The sequence below is a fragment of the Sitodiplosis mosellana genome, unplaced genomic scaffold, assembly GCF_009176505.1.
Source record: "Sitodiplosis mosellana isolate CC-2019 unplaced genomic scaffold, AAFC_SMos_1.0 Smas_scaffold_4898, whole genome shotgun sequence".
NCBI lineage: Eukaryota > Metazoa > Arthropoda > Insecta > Diptera > Cecidomyiidae > Sitodiplosis > Sitodiplosis mosellana.
Genome location: NW_022600140.1, coordinates 25,973 through 49,181, shown reverse-complemented (window position 1 = coordinate 49,181; position 23,209 = coordinate 25,973). Strand labels below are relative to the sequence as shown.

The following is a 23,209-nucleotide window of genomic DNA, read 5'->3' as shown; positions in this document are numbered from 1 at the left end:
CAAATTGATCCTATTTTGCAGAGATTTCAATAAAGATATTCAAAGATTCTGAAGAATTGCTGTCACCGAAATCGCCAAGTTCGCCAGGTGATGAGACATCATCAGTTACCGAAGAATATGCATCAGCAACGGGCACAATTTCAACGCAAGGATCGGTATCAGAATTGGAATCAATTGGTTTGCCGAAACAGCTTGCGCTCACAGTAAAACAATTGGAAATGGCAGTCACTCAACGCACTTATGACTTGAAAGTGTCGATGAAGTAAGGAACATGGAAATGAATTGAAGTTATTCGCGCTAAATTTTACTTTATTCATTTAGACTTGGTGCGATTTCGATGGCACAATATTATCATCAAATCGCAACTCCAAATGAACAGAAGAAGATCACAATTATTGAAACTCCACGATATGCCGAAACAAATGACTATCTGTTGTCATTATTTTATACAAATGCTAACAAAGACTCTCCAGAATTCACCACTAAATACAAGTCGACCGAACAATTTGTGGAAATTAGCTTTACTATTTTGATTTTACGATTGCACCAAGAAGGTCTAACGGAAATTTTACAGTTTGCTAACAACTTCCAAACCAAAATGGATGCTATTCTGACAAAAAACCACGGATATCGAATGGCATCAGCCGGTCCGCCATTGGAAACAATTGAAGAAGCCGATGAAAATGGAGACAACGAAGAAGAAGGTAAAATTGAACAAAAAGTAGTAAAGAGAAGCTCCAAGAAACCGTCAACAATTGTTGATAGCATCAAGGTGAAAGTAATGGCGAAAATGGAACAAGTTGCAATTGAAATCGAAAATGAAAAGCGGCCAATCACCAACTTGCGAATTGAGAACATGAACGCTGGAGTAATTATGAAGACATCGTACACTGAACTCACGCTCAAGCTTCAAGACATTATCGTAACGGATTTGAATACTGAAACCATTCATTCCACGGTAATCTTCGGCATTCGTATTTATACGTATATATTTTATGATGAGATTGCACTCAAATTCAAAGTAATTTCTTTATTTGTGGAATAGATCTTGACGGTTGTTGGAGGCGACGCCCTCTCATGTCAAATTGTACTCTTCAATTTGGAGGAAACGTCCGTATACAACAGTGACGATATGAAAATTGACGTTTCAATGGGTTGTGTGAAAATTGTATTCCTAAATTGGTTCGTCAACTCAGTCTTGGTACACATACATTTTCTTCGCTATCATTTCCTTTTTCAAATCGCCCCAAATTGCTCCCGAATGCAAAAAATATATTGAATTTATGTTATTGCAGAACTTTTTGGATAATTTCCAAGCGGCACAACAAGCGATAGCTGATGCTAGTGCAGCAGCTGCTGAAACAGCCAAACAAAATATGGTGGAAGCATATTCAAATGCTAAGCGTATGTTATTGAATGTTCGCATTAAGGCTCCGATTATCATTGTTCCCGTTGACTCGAAATCACTTCAAGCCGTTTCTATCGATTTGGGTCATTTGTGTATAACCAATCGCTGTTCAAATGTACCAAACTCGGCTGAGGTAATAATTTGTACTAACTAATGCCCATTTACTCGTTTAAATTATGATTCCCCTTCCGTACGATTAACTAGAACTCTTTTTTCTAAACAGAATGATCGTAGCCCAGCAATTCTGGATGAAATGAAGTTGGAATTAAAAGACATGCAAATTTCGAAAGTGGAAATTATTCAGGGAACTGTTGCCGATGATGGTTTTAAACACGATGACAATATTTTGAATCCAACATCATTTGCACTCATTATCAAAAGAAACCTTTCGTCTGGATGGTATAAGGAAATCCCAGATCTTGACATTTCCGGACGTTTAAAAAGCATTGTTGTGAGTATTAATTGCGATATTTAGCGGAACAAAGAAAAATTGAATATTGAACTGCATGAATACGTCTACCCCCAAATAGATGAACCTATTAAGTACGGACTACCAGTTGCTAATGTCGATCTTATCTAAAAATATGACCGAGGGTGCCAATGAAAGAGTTGTTATCAAGCGACCGGAAATTGGTAAATTTTCATTGTCGTCACTTTTATAAACTTAAATACGCACCAATAACGCAGAGATTTTTGCACTTCTGTGATTTTGTTTGCCTTTCAAAATTGTGTCTTGGATTTTTTTTGCAGTACATGAGTTTTCGGTCATTTTTTTTTACTTTTAATTCATATTAGAATTTTTTCCCTTTGCCTAATGTGTCAGCATAGTTTGTTCATTTATTTAACGTGTGCTTTCTTTTTTCACATTCCTTTTTTTCTTTTTTATGCTTGATGCATTCATTCTGAAACAAATAACCCACATCCAAATAACCCAAATCATTTAAATTAAAAAAACAATTTAGTAACAACACCAACGAGTACCGTACAAGTTCACTTTACCGAATCTGATGCGATCAGTGTGCTCACGGCTGGTAAAGGTTAGTAATACGACTAGTTTACTCATCTAACTAGCAATGATCCATCATTCATACTATTTTTTTCATATGCTAATGCTTATCCATCCAGAATCACAATCCACCCCAAAATTTATAGGATCCAAGGTTTTCCCTGAGTGTGTTCCAAGTAGTGTCTTCAAAAAATTTATAGATTAGGTTGAATTCAAATATACACCCTATCGAATTATATGGCCGATACAATTTTGAAACGTATTTATTTTACATTTGGCTGCTGGGTTCGATCAGATTCTTTAAATTTACGTCAAATTGATCTTAATTATTTCCTTTATTTATTTACACCGCCAAAAACTGGCTGAATACTTTGTTTGCATCCAAATAAAACAACAATATGCACCCATGATTTCTTCATTTCTTCAATTTGATAACAGTTTCAATTTGATAACAGTTTCAATTTTAAAGTGGACTATACATTTTTTTCCTGCATTTTTGGGTGAAAATATCGATGGAATTGAATGAATTTCGATGAATAATGACGATGTGGGCCAAAAACCGCAGTAGTTTTATCGATTTTATTTTCGAAAAAAATAGATTTTTCTGATATTTTTCCTCCAATTTTTTGGAAAATTTCAATCATGGCCTAAAAAGAAGTTTTACATCGGAATATTTCAATTTTTTTGCAAACTTTTCCATCCACGCGACATGAACCATACAAACGATTTTTCGTACACACAGCGCCAGTGTACTTCGTAGTGGAAAAAAAGTGAAGCTTGCTTGTCACCAATATTGATGACATCAAATTGTTTATGCGTTATTTCGCCCACTTTATGCACTAAAAATATTAAATCACCACTAAGAAGAAGGACGTTATCGATACAAGTTACAAATACGGTGATTTCATTTTCAAGCACGTATCGGACCACAAAGTTCTCGGCGTCATCATTGACCAAAAACTTAGTTTTGTCAAGCACATCGACGCAATTACAACGAAAAGGCTGCCCTTGGTTTCATCAGGAGATTTTGCTTCGACATCACCGATGTTCAAACGCTCAAAACATTGTATTACGCATTGGTTCAGTCTCATCTTGAGTACTGCAACGTTGTATGGCTGCCAACTTATGCCATACATATCGACAAAATCGAAAGCGTTTTGAGAAAGTTCACACAGTTCGCCGGAAGAGAGTATCGTACAGCAGCCAACGGATATAATATCACCGAATACAACAAGCGACTCGAAGCCCTAAATATGACATCATTAGAAAGAAGGAGAGTAAATGCATCAATTGTATTTACTTACGATATCGTGAATGGATACGCAAACTGTCCTACTGTACGCAATGATATAGCAGTAGGTGAGAGCATTCGTACCTTGCGCCACACTAACTACCTAAAGATCAAGGACAATCTGATGGACAAACAGATTAGAGCTCAAATTCCACAATTGTGCAAATACGCAAACAAAGTGGCTGATCCATTCAAAAATGCAACCAGTCGCGCAAACTTCATCTCATCAGTACGAAAAGAGCACAGCCAAATTTTTAGTTTAAAGTACTGACAAATTATTTTTTTACGTCTTTGATAAATGTATAGCATTAATGAGGCAAAACTGTGATTTTTACACAAATTAATTGAAATTTAGTAACTTTGACTGTGATATAGCCATCCATTGAGTCGGTGATTGTTTTTGACCTGTTATTTATAATGGAATATAGTTACTTTGGTCAATGAACGTAAAAATCAAACCAAACCTAATAATAAAAAATAAAAAAGATCAGGTTTTTCATGACTCTTGGAGTCATTTTCCTGCAAATCAAATTATTCAGCCAGTTTTTAGCGATGTAAATAAATAAGAATTATTTAATCAATACAAAACATCGTATTCAGTTGGACTTTCGATAAAAAAAAAGATGGGTTGCAAATCATCGATGAATCGGAAGTGATCCAGGATCGAACAACCATCAACGAAAAAATCATCTTGCTTTTGCTTTTCATGTGAAAAAAAGTTGTGTTTTCTCGATGTGTTTATGAATTCATATGTGAAATTTGCTAGAAATTGAAGAACTTTATATTTTCAGTGCATAAAGTGGGCGAAATAACGCATAAACGATTTGATGTCCGTGAACATCAATATTGGTGACAAGCAAGCTTCACTTTTTTTTCCACTACAAAGTACACCGGCGCTGAACGCAAAATTCTGGATGTCGCCCCCATGCTTTTCTAAGTCCCATAACTTTCCAACTACTCGAAATAGTAGTGTCTGAAGCAACTTCTTATTACTCCCCAAGAGCTTTGCATGCCAAGTACAAGAAGAGTTCTGAAAATTTACTAAAAATTACTAAATTTTGCAAACCCTTTGTATGCCTGTTGGCAACTCTGGGCGATGGATTACTATACTAAGTCATGTTAAACGTACAGTATTACGTAAACCTTACTGAGCGTTACTTAGCTAAAAAAAATTAACAAAAATATATGCAATTTTTCATCATTCACAACAAATCCCATTTATCTCTCATTTCGGGTGGTTCCATGAACTAGTAACAACATATTATGTGGATTGCAATTAAAGACGAATGACAGCTCATGAAAATAGTTTTTGCTTTCAATCTTTTGAATAAAATGGTCTAAAGTGATGAAAAACGAGATCTTTCATACATTTTTGGATAATTTTACGGTTTTTCATCAAGTTTTCAAAATATTGAACCTCAGAATAATTTTGATGCTACTAGTGTCCATCGAATATAAACTTCCGTACAATTCTAGACTAGCAACAAGTGCATAAAACGCTATGATATAAATGGAATTTTGTAGCTAGATGTAAGATTTCCTTACCAACTGGATATTTTTTTGATTTTGGTCCAATTTTTGGAAATCTTGAAGAGAAAAACTAGTTCTGGTTATACTTGCTGACTCTAAAACCTCTAGATAAATAATAACTAACAAGTAAAGGTCCCCAAGTGTCCCACGTCGATTTTAAATTTGTGTATACAGATCGATAGGATATGAAAAAAAAGTAATATTGACAAAAGGGCAGCGGCCCCTTTTGGGGTATAGTGGGGATATGGCCCCTTCTTTACAATGCTTCAACAATTTTCTCATACTAGAAATAGTTTGAGGACAAAAATATGTCGATATGAAATGTTCAAGATACTCCAGAGAATCAAATGACACCTTGGGTGGAGTTGCCCTCCACCCCCGAAATGAAATGGAGGGTCAAAAAGTGAAAAAATAGCGAAAAATGACCAATGCATCCCCAAAATAGGGTCAAACCCCCCTAAACCTTCCAAACAAATTATATTTTGGGATTCCTCTTGAAAAATTACCCCTAGGTTCAGAACATTTCCCATCAAAAAAATCATCCCTTATGTCCTAATTTAAGGCCGGAATGTTAGACAAATCGCACCCAAAACCTTCTAATGTATTCCGGCCTTGGTTAAGAGCATAAGGGATGATTTTTTTGATGAGAAAGGTTCTAAACCTAAAGGTAATTTTTCACGAGGAATTCAAAAATGTAATTTGTTTGGGAGTGTGAAGGGGTTTTTTGACCCGATATACAGAAAAAATTAGTTTTTTTCAATAAAATTGTATGGGGACTCCCAAAGGGGGGGGGGGGGGGGGCGGGGGGGGGTGACCATGGGCAAAAATTGAAGGCCCGGAAAAAATTAGCTATAGTTGGTTCACATTTCTATGCAAAATTTCCACTCCAAAGGGTAGAAAATTGACTTTTTAATAATTGACCCCAAATGAGAGGCAATTAAAACTATTCAATTTCTGGGATACTGGGTGCGGGGAGCCGTTGAGAAAATACATATTCCCACTAATTTGGGTATGAGGAATCCGAATTTTTGGGTTTTAGGTCGAAAAAATGTACCCCCTGGGCAGGAGACCCCCCCCCCCCCATTGGGGGTCGAAAAAATTGGAGGGCGGCCACACGTGTGCAAGGGGGGTTTTACCGGTTTTACCCCCCTCTAGGATTTCAAAATGTGGACCCCCCTCCAAGCGATTTGGAAAATTTGACACTAGATATAATCGATTTTCAAAAGTGAGGACCTTTTTTTTAGTCCTCACTTTTTTCGGAGACTGGTTTTACACTAGATACAATCGATTTCCAAAAGTGAGGACCTTTTTTTTTCTTTAAGGTCTTAACTTTTTTTTCGACACCCATTTATAAATTTTCAGACACCCATTTATAAATTTGACCCCCCCTGGCAAAATCATTTTACCCCCCCCTAGAATTTTTGACCTTGCACACGTCTGAGAGCGGCTACCCAAAAAAAATTTTCTCATCATTCTGAACAACTTTGCCATACTGTATGGCCCATACATCATTTTTTGATTGGACGAAGTTTAACAAAGGGGGGTACTCTATCCCCATTCTACCCCAAAAGGGGCCGCTGCCCTTTTGTCAATATTACTTTTTTTTCATATCCTATCGATCTGTATACTCAAATTTAAAATCGACGTGGGACACTTGGGGACCTTTACTTGTAAGTGTGCTTGGTACTTGTCCGGCTCTTGTGCCATATGAAAGAAAAAACACCCTTCGGGACAAGTTTTCTATTTAAATATCGATATAACAGCTAGGTAACGCTCAGTAGGGTTTATTACGGTCCAATACTGTACGTTTAACATTTTATTTTATTTTTTTTTTCATTTAACACCGCCAAGCTCTGGATGAATATAATGAGGTTTAAATAAGTGTTTGGCCGGAAAAGAGTGCAAGAATGTTACATCATTTTATAATTACAATAATTTACACTGATTTAGTACAACTTTCAGTTCTCGCCTCGTTAAAAACCTGGCTCTTTTCATAAAGTACGCAGTATTTAGAGGTGTCAACGGACAAAGTTTTGTCCGTCCGTCCGAAAAAAATTTGAAAAAATTCGGACGTCCGGTCCGAATGTCCGAAAACCAAATTTTTTTTCGGACGTCCGGTCCGAATGTCCGAAAACCGAAAATAATTTTCGGACGTCCGAATTTTTTTTGATAACACCACGGACAAGGGGTTTTGTCCGAACTTTTTGAAATTTCTCGGACGTCCGAAAAAATCAAAAGAAAATTGGATAAGAATACGCAGCTTATTCTTCTTCGGCGAAATTTTTGCATTTTTTGGTTGGAAAACTCTAGGAAAAAAGTTCTCTGGTTTGTACTTTCCCCGATTTCCCGATTTCCCACAGTTGCGCTTTTCCGAGGCTTTTCCAGCCAAAAAATGTAAAAATGTCGCTGAAGAAGAATACGCTGCGTATTCTTATCCAATTTTCTTTTGATTTTTTTAAAAAAAATTCGGACGTCCGAGAAATTTCAAAAAGTTCGGACAAAACCCCTTGTCCGAAAAAAAAATTCGGACATTCGGACCATGACGGACCGGACCCTTCGGACCGGACGTCCGAAAATTATTTTCGGTTTTCGGACGTCCGAAAAAATATTTCAGTTTTCAGACGGACGGACACCAATGTCCGAATTTTTGTCCGTGTCCGTTGACACCTCTAGCAGTATTCACAAAAGTAGGCACATGAAAACAAAAACATAGTCATACAACCGAGATGGAAATGCTTGATAGTAGTCAGATAGCAAACGGTCCAAAATAACCTTTGGTAAACGTTTCCTATGTGAAGCGTTTAGTTTTACACTTTAATTGGAGACTCTAGGACGGCCAAAGTCGTCACTCAATTTATACCGGTGGATAAATTGACGAGAAGTTTTACGTCGGTTTAGGCAGTTCCATGTTGGCTGTAAAGTGCTTTGAGTTAATAATTGGCCATGATTTGAAGCGTATAAGGAGCATTTGATGCTTATATGAAAATAATTCAAAATTGATTCTAAAACTGAAATAATAGCTCGCCAACCCAATGGATGGCTATGACAAAGATCAATATCAAAATTAACAATGAATAGAGTAAACATCACAGATAGGTATCATTATCTCAATACATATAGGAGAATGTAGGGGGACAATTCGTCAGTCATTTAGTGATAATTTTTGCCATGTGCGCCGCGTGAAAATGAGTTGAATGCGTTCGGATGACGGAAATTCGGATCATGACTCTTTCGTGTTGGTTTTAATCAGCAGTATCCCAATCACAGAGAGATACAAGAGCAATATGCTTCTTTGTCTCTGGTGGTCCCGTCCAGGTAGAGATCATGCTCGGGTTTTATGGTAACATGAAAATTCGTAATTCCGTAATTAGTGTGGGTAGTATCAACGTGTTCTCGTAGAGAACATATACAAAAAACAAACATGTGTTTTAAGATTGCTGAGCATCTCAGCATTTCGTAAGGCACGGATATATCCGAGCATATCGACGACGCATACTGTTTAATACAGTGGCGTGTGTTGCTACGTGCAGCCGCAACGACTCGACCGAGGTGTGTTCAGTTGATGTGGCTGCACGCAGCAACAACAAACATATTTCGGTCGAGTCGTTGCGGCTGTGCGTAGCAATGCACGCCACTGTATGCGTCGTCGATATGCTCGGATATATCCGTGCCTTACGAAATGCTGAGATGCTCAGCAATCTTAAAACACGTGTTTGACAAAAAATGAGGTTACCTGGATGAACAATTGACTGAGTAGCCAGGTAGTCATTTGAGTTTGCATAACGATCCAAAAGTGGTGTCCGTCATTTTGCGAAAAAATTGAATCGGTAAGAATAATCTTGACCTGCCAAATTGAGTGAAAATAAATGTGAAACATTGAGTTTTTTATATGGAGTTGTTGTTGTAAAGTCCATATAAAAAAACTCTATGTTTCACATTTATTTTCACTCAATTTGGCAGGTCAAGATTAATCATACCGATTCAATTCTTGGTCGCTGCTGTGATATAATTTAGTATAGTAATCCCAACAGGGTGACAACTTTTGACAGTTCCCATTTGGGATTATACATTTGCGGCGTTAATGCGCCGTATTCATATACGTCATGTCAAATTTCATGTCAAATTCAAAAAACTGTTTAAAAAAGTCCGTTGTTTATACTGTTCTAATTTGTTATTCTCAGCTACTCTCCATTTTTTTGATTGAAAAGATGCTTGTATCATTTACATTTCATTTCTATTTTTTAAAATTATAAAATATAAGTAATACATATATTATTTAATTCAATTATATAATTATTTATGCCCGTTCCAAGTGGTCTGCATTTAAAATTTAAAATTTCAACTTTGTGAAAACGGCCAAAAAATGAAATCTAATAAATCAAAACATAAAATTTGGCCGGAAACAAGAAAAACTGACCTTCTGAGTACACCCTATAAGCGGCATGGGGCCTTGAAATCATGATTTTCCCGAATTTTGTTGAATCTCAAAAATTTAACTTTCAAATGCGTGATTTAAGAAATTTTCCCACAAAACCATGTTGCAAATAAATCAAGAATTGTTGGAAATGACCAAAAAATTCTGAATCAGCAAAAAAAACCAACCACTTTGTACGTATTTTGAGTCCAAATATGCAAAAATATCATTTTTCGTACATTCTCAAAATTTAACTTTCAAATGCGTGATTTAAGCATTTTTCATGCAAATTCATGTTGAAAATAAGACAAAAGTTATGAAAAATGGTCCAAAAATTCTAAATCAGTAATAAAAAGCAAGTACTTTTGACCATTTTTGGGTTCAAATAGACAAGAATATCAGTTTACGAACACCCTCAGTATTTAACTTTCACATTATGGTGAATTGTTTCGGGAAATATCGTTTTTCGACAGTCTACTTATCCAAAACTTCTAGGCGGCCTAAAATCAAGCACCAAAAGCCATGTCTGTGGTTTGTTTATGGGGATTGCAGGTCAGCACAAGATCTAGATAGTATTTTTTTGCCCAATCCATTGGTGTTATCGCCACATCGAAATTCGGGCTCCTTATCACTTAATTTGCATCATGTGATAAATGCGAGTGACGTCATCAATAGCTCGGGAATCAATTGAAATGAAACACACGAAAAAATATTCGAGTAACGAAACAATGTGATACAGATCCATTCATATGAAACAATGCGAGAGGGTTCGTTCATAACGACACTGCGGACAAAAAATCTATCAAAACGGAACACCGCAAAGCGAAATACTTAAAACGGCACATGCTATGTTTCATTCTTACGGATTTCTTTTCCATGTTCCATTTTAATGGATTGCTTTATTTTTGTTTTGTATCTGTGTATTGAGCGACGAAAGTCTCATGTTCATTCCAAGCTCATCATATCTAGATCTTGTGCTGACCTGCAATCCCCATAAACAAACCACAGACATGGCTTTTGGTGCTTGATTTTAGGCCGCCTAGAAGTTTTGGATAAGTAGACTGTCGAAAAACGATTTTTTCCGAAACAATTCACCATAATGTGAAAGTTAAATACTGAAGGTGTTCGTAAACTGATATTCTTGCCTATTTGAACCCAAAAATGGTCAAAAGTACTTGCTTTTTATTACTGATTTAGAATTTTTGGACCATTTTTCACAACTTTTGTCTTATTTCAACATGGATTTGCATGAAAAATGCTTAAATCACGCATTTGAAAGTTAAATTTTGAGAAAGTTAAGGGTGCTAAGAAATTTTCGCACCAGGGCACTGGCGGAGCAAAAAAAAGTCACTGAATAACAATATAGCTAAAAAAATTATTTTACTATGACTGGGATTGGGAACAAGTTGACGAGTTAAAGATGTTTTTTTTTCTTTTTTTTCATGACATCTTTGATTCGACTTGTAGTGATTTGAATCGATGGGTGCTCGAATCGACGATTTTTCTTTCAAAATTCTACCCATTCGCCATCTTTGCATTTTTCGCCGCTCTGTGAAGTTCATTGTTGTGAGCGTATTTGAGTCATTCGTTTATCGTCGCTAGTTCCATAGAGCTGCGACTTTTTTGAGGTGGCATCTTGTTGCAAACGTCAACGAAAAATTACATTGGAGACATACAAAGCGAGCACCCTTGAGATCTTGCGATCCGATAGCATGAGAATTTTAACGTCACAGAAATGTGTACGTGCTTTACATGTTTATTCATGTTTAAATGATTGAAACTTGCAATTTTGACTACATTTAGGCGTTGTTGTTGTGTTCTTCAATGCAATTAAGATAGAAACTTTGTGATTACATGTTAGTTCATGAATATTTTCACAAGTTTCGCTCTTTTCACATTCTGTACATTCAGTGTCCATAAGAATCAATGTATTTTTGGTTTTTGCTGTCGGATCGTGAACGGATCGGATTGATTTCAAAGATGTTATTAGTGGGCGTGTCGCAATAGACTGAATACAGCTTGAGCGACGAGTCTTTGACTCCCCGCATTCATCCAATAATCCAATAATCCAATTGCCCTATTTCGAAGACTTGAGAAGTTATAAGACTTCGAAAATATTGCAAAAAATACAAAAAATTGAAATATTCCGATGTAAAACTTCTTTTGGGGCCTGATATTTTGGGCCCATTCGATTGGAATTTTGGTCCACATCGTCATTGTTCATTCAATTCCATCGATATTTCCACTATTTTTACACATATTGTTTTATTTGGATCAATTTGACGTGACCGAACACCGCAGCGAAATACAAAATAAATACGTTTCAAAATGTTATCGGTCATATAATTTCATAGGGTGAGCATTTGAATTCAACCTTAGAAGTTATGATCTCCGGGTAGACCTCAATTTTACGATACCATAAATACAAAATGGCTGAGACTATAACTTCTAAAATTCTGGGGGCTTGTAGAGATGACCCATCAAAGGACCATAGGCATTTGAAAAAAAATAGTGTAAATGAGGAACCTTTATTGATAAGTTAAATATTTGAAATAGAAATTCCTTTAGATGGTTTGTACTATCTTTTTCCCTTTTTTGACTTTAAATTTCGCTTCGGTTTGGCTCATTTGAAAATTTTGAACATCGTGAGACATTTATTTTGCTCTTTCTGTATTCAATTAGATTCACGATCATCCAAACGTGTCACAACGAAGAGTACAAAATCAATCAAGCCAAAGGCGAGCAGTCTCGAACAACAGGCCTCGGCGAATGATAACAAATCGGTTACAAAAAAGAAAATCGATACATTTTTAGAGTTCACTTTCCAAATGGATTCCATCGTTTTGAATTTGTTCACCGGTAAACAAAACCAAACATTTGGTTCGTTAACAAAGGGAATGTTTGACCATTTATCATTTTTCCAGCTCCTGGACAAGGACTTGCCTCGTTTGGTATCCATTTCCTATCGCTCAAAGGATGCAAGCTCGTTGATGAGTCTATGAGCGCATCGATTGTCCTGTGCGATGTACAACTTGATGATATTCGACCTGATCGCCAAAAATTTATCACAAAGTTAGTTTTGGAATAGATGATTTAGTTCTATCCACAAATATATTTATTAATAAGTTTACTTTGTCTTGCGCAGATTTATGAAGAAAAAAGAGGTCGTGGCACCATTGAATAGCAGTAGCAGTAGCAGTTCAAATGCATCGCTTGCACCACAATCTACGAATTCAATGGTCGATATCGTAGTGCGAATGAAACAAGGCGACACATTCGCCAATCTCAAAGTATCAAGTTTCGATTTGATTTTATCTTTGGAATTCTTGTTGAAAATCGGACAATTTGTGACCGTTCCCCAAGATGCAAGACCGTTGACTACTGCACCGACCACTACCTCAATCACCAATGCAGCGGCTAAACGTAAGTCGTTCAACTAGATATACAGCGCTCTCTCAGAAATCTTAATCTTCCAGAAAACTGAAGCAATTTTTGAAAAAAGAAAATCCTCAATTTCATACAAAATCGCGTTCAGAAATCTTAATTGTCCAGAAAACTTGAGTTTTTCTGCAAAAAAAGACTACCTAAGATCCTGCGAGAGCACTGTACATCTCAAACATAATGTTTCACAGCACTTTTATGGTGTGTTTGTTTGTGAATTTTAGCGACTGAATTAGTACCGGCTACTGAAACTGATCCGAATAAAAAGATAACTGTTTTGATCAACATTGAGCAGCCTGATATTATTCTCGTCGAAGCAATGGATGATATTAATTGCCTGGCATTGATATTGAATGTAAGTTTTTATTGTGAATTTCGATGCGGTGGAAGTGTCGCATGATCAAACATGGGTTTTCCGATGGCTGAGCATCTCAGCATTTCGTATGCTGCAGATATATCCGAGCATTTCGACGACGCATACTGTATAATGCAGTATCTCAGCCATCGGAAAACGCATGTTTGCGCATGGTTGAATTTATGGTGTACTTAATCTGGTTTTGTTAGACGCAAATGGCACTACGAGTTCGAATGCAAGGCGAAAAACAAGTGATCGAAGGAGAAATTGCCGATTTGAAGTTTTATCTGTGTGAATTCAGTCCAGCCAGACGAAATGCAACCAAGCACTTTATCATTCAACCGTGTACGATTAGCCTGCATGGAAATACACCTGAAGCGAATGGCATGAATCTTAGTTTATCTACTAGTGATATTCGAATTAATGTTTCACCAGGTATCTAGAGACGAAATTTACGCCAATACTTTCACAAGGATGTGTTCAATGTTTTTTTGTTCGTTCTTCCGTTCATTTGTAGCGATAATTGAAATTATTAGCAAAGCGATGTCAACGGTTACAACGACCGAAATCCAAAATGAAAGCATTGCTGAAGAACTACCCGACTACACAAATCTGTGGGAAATAGAAAAGTACAAAGAAGAAGATTTTTGGTTTATGAAAGTTGAAGAAGCCCAAGACACTCTCGCCACTGAATATTTCCAATCGTTTGCTGAGCGCAAACCGGAAGTATGTATCGTCGAAGTGCCTTCCATTGTTATTGTTATTGAAACAGGTTTTGGCTATTACACCTATCCGATGCTGGTCATTGAAACAAAGATGAATGCTGAAATTCGAGACTGGAGTTCCGATGTAAGTTTGGAGTATTTCAACATATAGAAGTAATGTAATGTGTAATCTATTACTTATTACAGCCCATTATAATGGCTATTACATTCATCCTATTGCAGGTCATATTACAAATCTATTCGTGAGACGTAAAAGAATGTATGTTTTTTTGTCGATTTATATTTTTGAAAAGGAAAGTATGTTTTCTGTTGATTCTATCTGCGTTAAAAGGAAGTATGTTGGCATCCCGTCTAGCCTCCGCGGTTTTTCACGTTTATGATAGGAAATAATAGATATTTGACTTCAGCAATGTTATAGAAGACCTCGAGTGCTACAACTTTGCTGAAGACATCAAGTTGTTATCTCTTATCAGTTCCGCGGAAACTGTGAAAAACTGCGAGGACCCACTAAAAACGAACATACATTCTTTTAACCATTATTAGTTGCAATGAAACATACTTCTGTTTATTGCTACGAAGTTGGACCAACTTGCGTTCTTTTACGTCTCACTAATAGAAATGTAATATGATATCCTATTACTATTACTTTTACTATTACATGTAATAAAGGGTGTTTTTTTTTGGTGCGTCATAACTTCTTTTTTTAAATAAAACATAGAAATATTTAAATTTTGGCCCAAATTTGGCTTTATTTGAAAGATCAATTCATGACATTATATTTCAACATGTTCAACAATCTTTTTATTTAGATTTCGATTGAAAGTTCTCTTTCATTGGGAATGGCAATTTACAACAGCACGCTGGCTGTTTGGGAACCCTTAATTGAGCCAAATGAGCGCGAGAAATCGAATGGCTTAACCGAATACCAGCCGTGGGAGCTGAATTTCAACTTGAAAATTGAGAAACCGGTTGAAAATTCACTCACCGAAAGTGAACCAAAAACTAAGATTCAGATTTCGTCATGTGATACTCTCGAAATGTCAGTTACAAAAACTAGCCTAGACGTGCTTCAAGATTTAGGACAAGCTTTTTCGGATGCCATTAAACCGCAAGGTTTGAATAAGCCCGATATTGTTGCACCGTACATTGTCGAAAATGACACGGGTTTCGATATCATAATGAACCTGAAGAAAGGATCATTGAATTTACATTCATCACATCTACCAAATCCCGATGGTTCATCGAATCACTCATTGGTCGTATTCAACACAACATCGGCAGAGCTCGATCCCAACGAAATCACTACATGCAAAATTTCGCCCGGTGGTCGGGCCTATTTGCAACCAAAACACGAACACTCATTGGCAAAAATCACTGCGTTTCTCACAAAGGAAGAGGGCAAATTGCAAGAAACACTTTTGCACGTACAGATCGGTGAAATCGACAAGGAAATCACATTACCTGTTCACAAAGCCGATCGACGATACTTCCCACTATATCGTGACACACACCAAGAACCATGGGGTATCATTTCACATGTCCACACAGAATATGGAAGCACGGTCATTACCATTCATGGTGTGCTGAAGGTGATGCGACTAATTCAAAAACTAATTACAAATAAAAATAAACACCTAAAATTATTATTTCTTTTTTTGCAGGTTAAAAACCACTTCTCGACATCGGCGAAAATTTTCCGCAAGCGAAGCGGACAATTGATTGAAGTTGGCCAAGTTGAGCCTGGAGCAGTGTTCAATGTTCCGCTGCATACATTGTATGCTGCTCACAAAGAATTGTTCTTCTCAATCGCCAACTACAAAACATCGATTCAAGGTTTCAACTGGAAAGAGAATCCAAGCGATTTCAAGTATATGAAATACTTGCAATGTGACCCCATTCATACGTTCGAACCATTCTATATAACTGCGATTCGGGAACGTGAAGAAGTGTACCATGAGGTTACATCAAAATACACCATGTTGAGTGCATGCTATGTGATTAACTTGAAACCACCGCTTTATTTGCGAAATGCATTGCCAATTGATATTCAGATTTCAGTGGCTGGTTGCACTGTATCTCAAACCGAAAATAATGTCAAAGAATCAACCGAAAATAACCATCATGTTGTCGACTATAAGGGACCACTTAATGCAAGCTTAACCAAATCCGATTTCCTTGACTGTGGCGAAAAAATTGTGAAACCGGGCGATCTTTTACATTTGCCAACGGTTAAGACGACGGCCAAGGAAGGCGAACGAAGAAGTTTAATTGTGGCCAGAGTAAGTGACTTGGTCCTTCTCCCGAAAATAAAAAATAAACAAATCCGAAGCATGAATAAAAGAAAAATAAATATATTTTTATAATAGTTGGTCCAATATTTAGAAAAGGATTGGTCGTGCACAACTGAAGTGCCAGCACATCCACCCGAATTCGCAGTTTGGTCTTTTAAATCCTATGATTCAGATGAAATCATGTCAATCGAGCTTGGTGTCATGTAAGTTATGACGAAGAATAAACAGTTGAATGTTCTTTGACGATTCTACTTCTTTTTGCCCTAAGGTTCGAAAATCGTTTGGGTAGCCTACAAATGACAGTGTACTGTCCATTCTGGATGATAAATAAAACCGATCTTATGCTTAGTTATCGGGTGAGTTATTTCATAAAAATTTGAATTTAAATAGGAAAAACGTTGCTAGAACAACTAATATACTTCCGAAAATTTGAGAAAATAATTAACATTTGAACTTTCCAAAATGTCTATTCTCTTTGTTCAAAAACCCAATGTATTGCTTGGAAAATGTGTGCGTGTGTGTGTCTTTATCGTTCAAACCAAAACTTATTTATATAGAAATCAAGAAAAACCGAAAAACATGAATCTTCGGGCAACGTACAGGTTCGTCGATGTCATTTCATCACGTTTTTTAAATCGTAAATTTCGTATTTTCAGTTCGATTTGGTTAACTGTTCCAACCACTTATGCCGGGTTGATTTTCGTTTTGGGTCTAACCCATTTTCTATTGTTGCTTTCTTTGATATATTAACTTGGTGTCACGTTCATACCAGATGTAAACAATCTTGATGAAATGAATTTCTGTTTTTTTCAGTCAACGGACGAGAGCGTAAATGTATTGTATCATCCACCAGATTTGGAAGGTCCAATACTTTTTTCGTATCGCGAAAAAGTATTCTTTGGCAAGAAACGAGCTGCTGTTCGCGTCGAGAATGGTGAATGGAGTGAAAAATTCGCCTTAGACGCCGCTGGTTCAACTGGTTTAGTTGAATGTAAAGCCGATGGAGTGAAATATGAAGTAATTTAGAAATTTTAAAATTTTAAAAATTCATATACATTATTTCAACACTAATTGTGCTTCTTATTTTTGGTATTATTCAGATTGCTGTACACAATGCGTTGACTCACAATTCGCTCACCAAACAGATTACGTTCATGCCATTCTACGTGCTTACGAATAATGCTCCATTTACAATTCAAGTGCAGGAAAACAAGCGACCAGGCGATACTTGGACTGTTATTCAAACTAACCAAAGTGTTCCACTGTGGCCAAAATCGGATTGCAGGACTTTGCATGTACGAGCAGGAGATGATGAAACAGTGTCAAGACCATTTAAGTTTGATGAGCCTCAATGTACACTCCTTAAGCTCAAAAATAAGGTAGGATCATATTCATTGATTGTTAGAACATTGGAAGGAAAAAAATTGTTCCGAATTCACTTCCTTCAGAGTAATTCGAAAAGGTTCGTGTTCAAATTTTCTTATTTCGATTGATTTAATTTCAGTATGGTGGCATAAATGTAGATGTTCAAGCTTCGGAGGGTGGCGTTTTTATCGCGTTCACCGCATATCATCCAGGTGATGCGCCAGCATTGATTATTAATCACACCGATAGATTGGTGAAATTCTGGGAAAAAGGAAATGTGAATGAGCGTCGGCTTGAGCCATTTGAAAAAATGTTGTATACATGGCAGGACCCGGCTGGTGACCGGTTGATTCTTTGGGATGACGGAGATGATTCGATTGAAAATGATCTGCGTCGAGACGGTATAAAGCCGATCAAAAGCAGCGTCGGTGACACATCGTCATATTGGGTTTCTTTCTTGGATGGAACTCAACGTGTGTTACTATTCACAAATGTTCAAGATATTGCCTTCGGTGCAAATAGTGCCAATCGCTTAGACAAGGTACATTTATGCTTAGGAGAATTCCCATTTAGAACATGTACTTGTAGTACATAATAGTATTTTCCGTGTGTTCACACTGTAAAAGAGAAAGGATTTCATATTGATCGATTGAGATTTTCAGCAAAAAAAAGTCTCTTACAAGCATCACACTTTATAATTGACGGCCTGAGAAGAAGAACATATCCTACAAAACCTGTGCGCAGAACAAGACACAGAATTTTTTTAGTCAAAAGGCGAACAGCAAATTTGCGAGCGCAAAAACCTAATATATTTACAGCGAGCGCAAAAGCATAACAGCCCTACTTATACGGAGTTTGCATGCTAGTAGGCTTGTTATACTTTTGCGCTCGCAGTGAATATATTAGGTTTTTGCGGTCGCAAATCTGCTGTTCGCCTTTTGATTAAAAAATTTCTGCGTTTGTGTTCTGCGCACAGGTTTTGTAGGATATGTTCTTCTTCTCAGGCCGTCAATTGATAAGGGTCTCAACTGGAGATTGAACTAGATATGGCCTCTCACACAATTTGGCTATATTTGAAAAAAAAATTGAACGTCCGAAACTCAAGTAAAAAGTTCGAACAGTGAAAAGTTGTTCGCTCGTTCGTTTATTTTCCGAACGTTCGAACTTCTAACTGGGTTTCGAAATTTTTCGAACGAACGAACGTTCGTAAATTCTTGAATTGCTACGAACGAACGAACAAACAAAATTTGACTTTTTCTCTAACAGTTCATGTTCGTTGACACCTTAATGCACAATTGGCACTTGAGCTCTGATTTGTTTGTCCATCAGATTGTCCTTGATCTTTAGGTAATTTGTGTGGCGCAAGGTCCGTACGCTCTCAGCTACTGCAATGTCGTTGCGTACAGTAGGACAGTTTGCGTAACCATTCACGATATCATAAATATATACAATTGATGCATAACTTGTGAAACTTTATTTTTCCCAATGCGTATATTAATAGATTCTGGCATTAGATGATAATCCCTTCGGATTTTTGTGCTACAAAATTCACAAATTATTAATATGAAATCAATTCTATTCAACAGTAAAGTTTAGTGACAGTAAGAGCTTGATTTTTTGTTCTTAGATGGGACCCCATATAAGAAAACGAGACAAGGTCTTCTTTTATCTTTTTTTCGAGCACAATTATTTTTAATTTTTATTTATTTCACGTACTTGAATGCACTCTCCAACATTTCTTCTTTATTTGCTGATTGGAATTTTCTAAATTTTTGTTTTGTTTAAAATTATTTATAATTTCCGGCACTTGTTATTACTAATTATTCAATACTATACCATTCTAACTAATGCATACCATTTGTGAATAGGTCACACAAGAGATCGAAGTTGATGTCCATGGTATTGGCTTATCATTGGTCAACAATCACAAACTATGCGATATAATGTACATTGGAATTGCAAGTTCTGGTGTGATTTGGGAAGAGAAAAAGAAGTCGCGGTACTTTAAACAGATGAAAATTCAAGAAGTACAAATTCTTGAAGAACGATATCAACAGTACTTGCGCAACAGACAGACTGGCATCCAGGAACACCACCTTCACTTCGATGGCGGCGGAAAAATTCCAATCGACTTCGATAATATGATGTTGAAAAAATCTCGTCCACGTGAAATTCGTCGAACATTTTATCCTGGCCTATGGATTCAGATGAAATCGTCACCATATCAATTGCAACTACATGTCAAAATCAATCGCATTCAAATCGATAATCAACTGAGTGACTGCATCTTTCCAGTTGTATTGGCACCGGTCGCTCCACCGAAAAGTGTTGCCGCTTCAATTGGTATGTGTGTTTCAGATTATTTATAATAATAGCCAAATAAGATTACGATCTGACTTTTATTTGTGCTTGCACCATTTCTTTGACAGAGCTCAAACCGTTTGTTGAATGCAGTATTGTACAACGTATCATTCCTCATTCAAATGTGAAACAGTTCAAATACCTCAAAGTTTTAACACAAGAATTCCATGTAAAGGTCGATTTGTTGTTCATCAATGAAATCGTGGAAATATTCACGGTCGAATTAACCGATGAAGAAAAGGTATGGCAAACGCAACGAAGTCTCTAATGCCAATCAAACATCATTATAAATGCTCATTATTATGAATTGGCACACTAAATATATTTATGTTTGCAATTTTTCTAGCGAAAACTGTTCAACACAGATATTCAGCAGCATAGCGAACCGTTATCAGCACTTGTGCTTACGCAATCATCTCAGGACCAAAAGAACTTCTATGACCAATTGCATTTGGGGCCATTAAAAATCCACATTTCATTTTCGATGGCAGGCTTGGAACCGGGCGCATTGCCACCAGTTTTGTCAACCATTCTACAGGGAGTCGGTGTCACTCTGACCGATATAAATGATATTGTTTTCCGTTTGACGTTCTTTGAACGTCAATATAATTTCTATACGCAGCGACAACTCACTAACGAAATCGTTTCGCATTATACCAGTCAAGCTCTGAAACAAGCATATGTACTCATATTAGGTTTAGATGTCATCGGCAATCCATACGGTTTAGTCGTCGGCTTCACAAAAGGAGTAGAAGATTTGTTCTATGAACCATTCCAGGTAAGTTGTCAGAATATCAGCGTTATGCAATCGATGTGGAAAATTATATTCGAAATTCGGTTTCAGGGAGCAATTCAAGGTCCTAGTGAGTTTGCCGAGGGTTTGGTTCTCGGTGTGAAATCATTATTCGGGCATACGGTTGGCGGTGCTGCTGGTGCCCTAGGTAAGATCACTGGAGCGATGGGCAAAGGATTGGCAGCGCTTACATTTGATAAAGATTATCAGAGGAAACGACGAGAAAATTTGAATAAGAAGCCAGCTAATTTGCACGAAGGATTGGCACGTAGCGGCCAAGGACTTGTTATGGTAAGAATTTCAATAACATATTCTGTATTCGGAATTGGCTCATTATGAACAAATTTCTCCATGGCGTAGGGTGTTGTTGACGGCGTTACCGGAGTCATCAGTCAGCCAATAAGTGGTGCTCGTAGCGATGGTGTTGAAGGATTCTTCAAGGGTTTGGGCAAAGGTGCGGTCGGCTTGATTGCTCGTCCAACAGCTGGTCTTGTTGACTTTGCTAGTGGTAGTTTTGATGCACTGCAGCGAGCCACTGAATTATCAGAAGAAGTTAACCGTTTAAGGCCACCACGTTCATTACATTCAGATGGCGTCTTACGACCATTCTGTTTGCGAGAAGCCGAGGGAAACAAACTGTTAAAGTGAGACATATATGCTATTTCATGATGAAATAATAGAGATATAAAATTACCGAAAATAACTAAAGTAACGATTTTTCTATTTTCAGAGAAATTGAAAAGGGCAAATATGCAAGTAGCGATATTTTTGCTCATTACGAGGTTGGTATTCAAAAATTACCTATTTCGATAGTTCGATGTTCTCCGAAATAGACTACATCTTTGTTAACAATGACGATATTTTTGTTATATTCATGAAAAAAAATGTTTTATTATCAATTACCAAGGTCATAATTGAGAAGCGTGAGGTGTTACTCTTATCTGATCACCGTTTGATATACTGTGGAAAGAATGATTTGTTTGGGGGATGGCAGGTAAGAATTTTTCCATTCCATTTGATTATATGAAGGGTTTAGGACGAAAATGTTATACAGAAAAGTTGAGAGGAAAAATTTCAAATGAAAAGAGATAGCTATATAGTTTATTATAGTTTACTATACAGTATATAGCTATCCCTTCTCCGCTCATTCATCATCGACATTTTTCCGCTCAACTTTTCTGTATTACATTTTCGCTCTAAACCCCCCATATGTAAAATGCAAAACCGTCAAATGATTGTTGAATATGTTTATTTATTTTGCAGATTGACTGGTCATATCGATGGAGTGAAATCTACATGCTTCGATCGGTTGACAGAGGCGTTGAAGTATTGATTGGTGAAAAAACGAAAAAAGTGCTTGGATTGTTTGGCTCAAGCGAACAGAAAAAGAAAGTTATCCTTATTCCCCAGCCTGCCCGGCGAGCGCAATTGCTCAAAATTATGACCGACCTCAAAAGGAATGAACCATAGATAAACTTGCTGTGACCAGAATAAAGATGCCTACAACAAACAAGATTTTATCACATTTTGATTTTTATAAGTGATTGCCAGTTGCTTTTTCATTAAATTTGAATCGAGAAATTCGTCGACCAATTTTACTCTGACATATTTCCTTTGTATGTAGTTTAATGTAAGGCCCATTGAATTTTACCGTTAGTTTTAAATCACATTCAAAATGATCAGTAGATTTGATTAAGCTGTAAAATCCTATTTTCACATTCTTTTCACTTTATCGGTCCATTCGAATCGATTAGATCAATGAAAGGCTCTGAGTGAAATATCATTGAGAAATTTGCAAAAATAGACTTTGTTTTCAAATATTTTCGCATTTCGATAGTCAAAATCTACCTCAAATGTTTTCCGAAACAGACTAAATCGAAAATAAACATCTTTTTAAACAAAAACTATTATTAATGCATGAAAAAATATTTTTCATTACTATGAACGTTTGAAATAAACTTCATTTATCGATTGATTGCAAAAAATGCGTTTATAGTTATAATTTTGCTTAGTTTTGTTTCCATACAATCGGTCTCTTACGAAAAACAGTTCCCAGCGGTTGTGTACTCCGCGAACTACTAAATCAAAGCGGCTATAGCAATAACAGTTGATATTTTAATTTTTTATAATTTTTAATGTGATTGAAATCACAGCCGGCGACAGCAGGCGCGAGTGACGAAAGCACCTCTGTGCTGAAAGTCGAACTCGCCTATATATACACGTAATTTC

At 36.7% G+C, this 23,209-nt stretch overlaps 1 protein-coding gene across 5 annotated transcripts in view; it reads left to right on the top strand.

Moving 5' to 3' along the window:
* The window catches only part of LOC129572394 (intermembrane lipid transfer protein Vps13), a 36,371-nt gene extending 13,406 nt beyond the window's left edge, over window positions 1–22,965 (top strand). For 3 of the 5 annotated variants that reach the window (XM_055452344.1, XM_055452346.1, XM_055452345.1), the window contains 28 exons: window positions 22–262; window positions 322–958; window positions 1,046–1,201; window positions 1,296–1,541; window positions 1,632–1,859; window positions 1,939–2,041; window positions 2,371–2,445; window positions 12,332–12,508; window positions 12,574–12,721; window positions 12,795–13,072; window positions 13,315–13,445; window positions 13,655–13,880; window positions 13,963–14,294; window positions 14,980–15,759; window positions 15,832–16,449; window positions 16,537–16,664; window positions 16,730–16,817; window positions 17,275–17,478; window positions 17,562–17,840; window positions 17,966–18,367; window positions 19,695–20,169; window positions 20,256–20,428; window positions 20,534–20,965; window positions 21,032–21,271; window positions 21,341–21,624; window positions 21,711–21,762; window positions 21,888–21,974; window positions 22,244–22,965. In XM_055452344.1, coding sequence (XP_055308319.1) covers window positions 22–262; window positions 322–958; window positions 1,046–1,201; window positions 1,296–1,541; window positions 1,632–1,859; window positions 1,939–2,041; window positions 2,371–2,445; window positions 12,332–12,508; window positions 12,574–12,721; window positions 12,795–13,072; window positions 13,315–13,445; window positions 13,655–13,880; window positions 13,963–14,294; window positions 14,980–15,759; window positions 15,832–16,449; window positions 16,537–16,664; window positions 16,730–16,817; window positions 17,275–17,478; window positions 17,562–17,840; window positions 17,966–18,367; window positions 19,695–20,169; window positions 20,256–20,428; window positions 20,534–20,965; window positions 21,032–21,271; window positions 21,341–21,624; window positions 21,711–21,762; window positions 21,888–21,974; window positions 22,244–22,450 — 7,427 coding nt within the window. In that variant the 3' untranslated portion in view covers window positions 22,451–22,965. The remainder of the gene's footprint in view (window positions 1–21; window positions 263–321; window positions 959–1,045; window positions 1,202–1,295; window positions 1,542–1,631; window positions 1,860–1,938; window positions 2,042–2,370; window positions 2,446–12,331; window positions 12,509–12,573; window positions 12,722–12,794; window positions 13,073–13,314; window positions 13,446–13,654; window positions 13,881–13,962; window positions 14,295–14,979; window positions 15,760–15,831; window positions 16,450–16,536; window positions 16,665–16,729; window positions 16,818–17,274; window positions 17,479–17,561; window positions 17,841–17,965; window positions 18,368–19,694; window positions 20,170–20,255; window positions 20,429–20,533; window positions 20,966–21,031; window positions 21,272–21,340; window positions 21,625–21,710; window positions 21,763–21,887; window positions 21,975–22,243) is intronic. The other 2 variants (XM_055452347.1, XM_055452348.1) reach the window with 1 other exon arrangement.
* The last annotated feature ends 244 nt before the right edge of the window (window positions 22,966–23,209 follow it).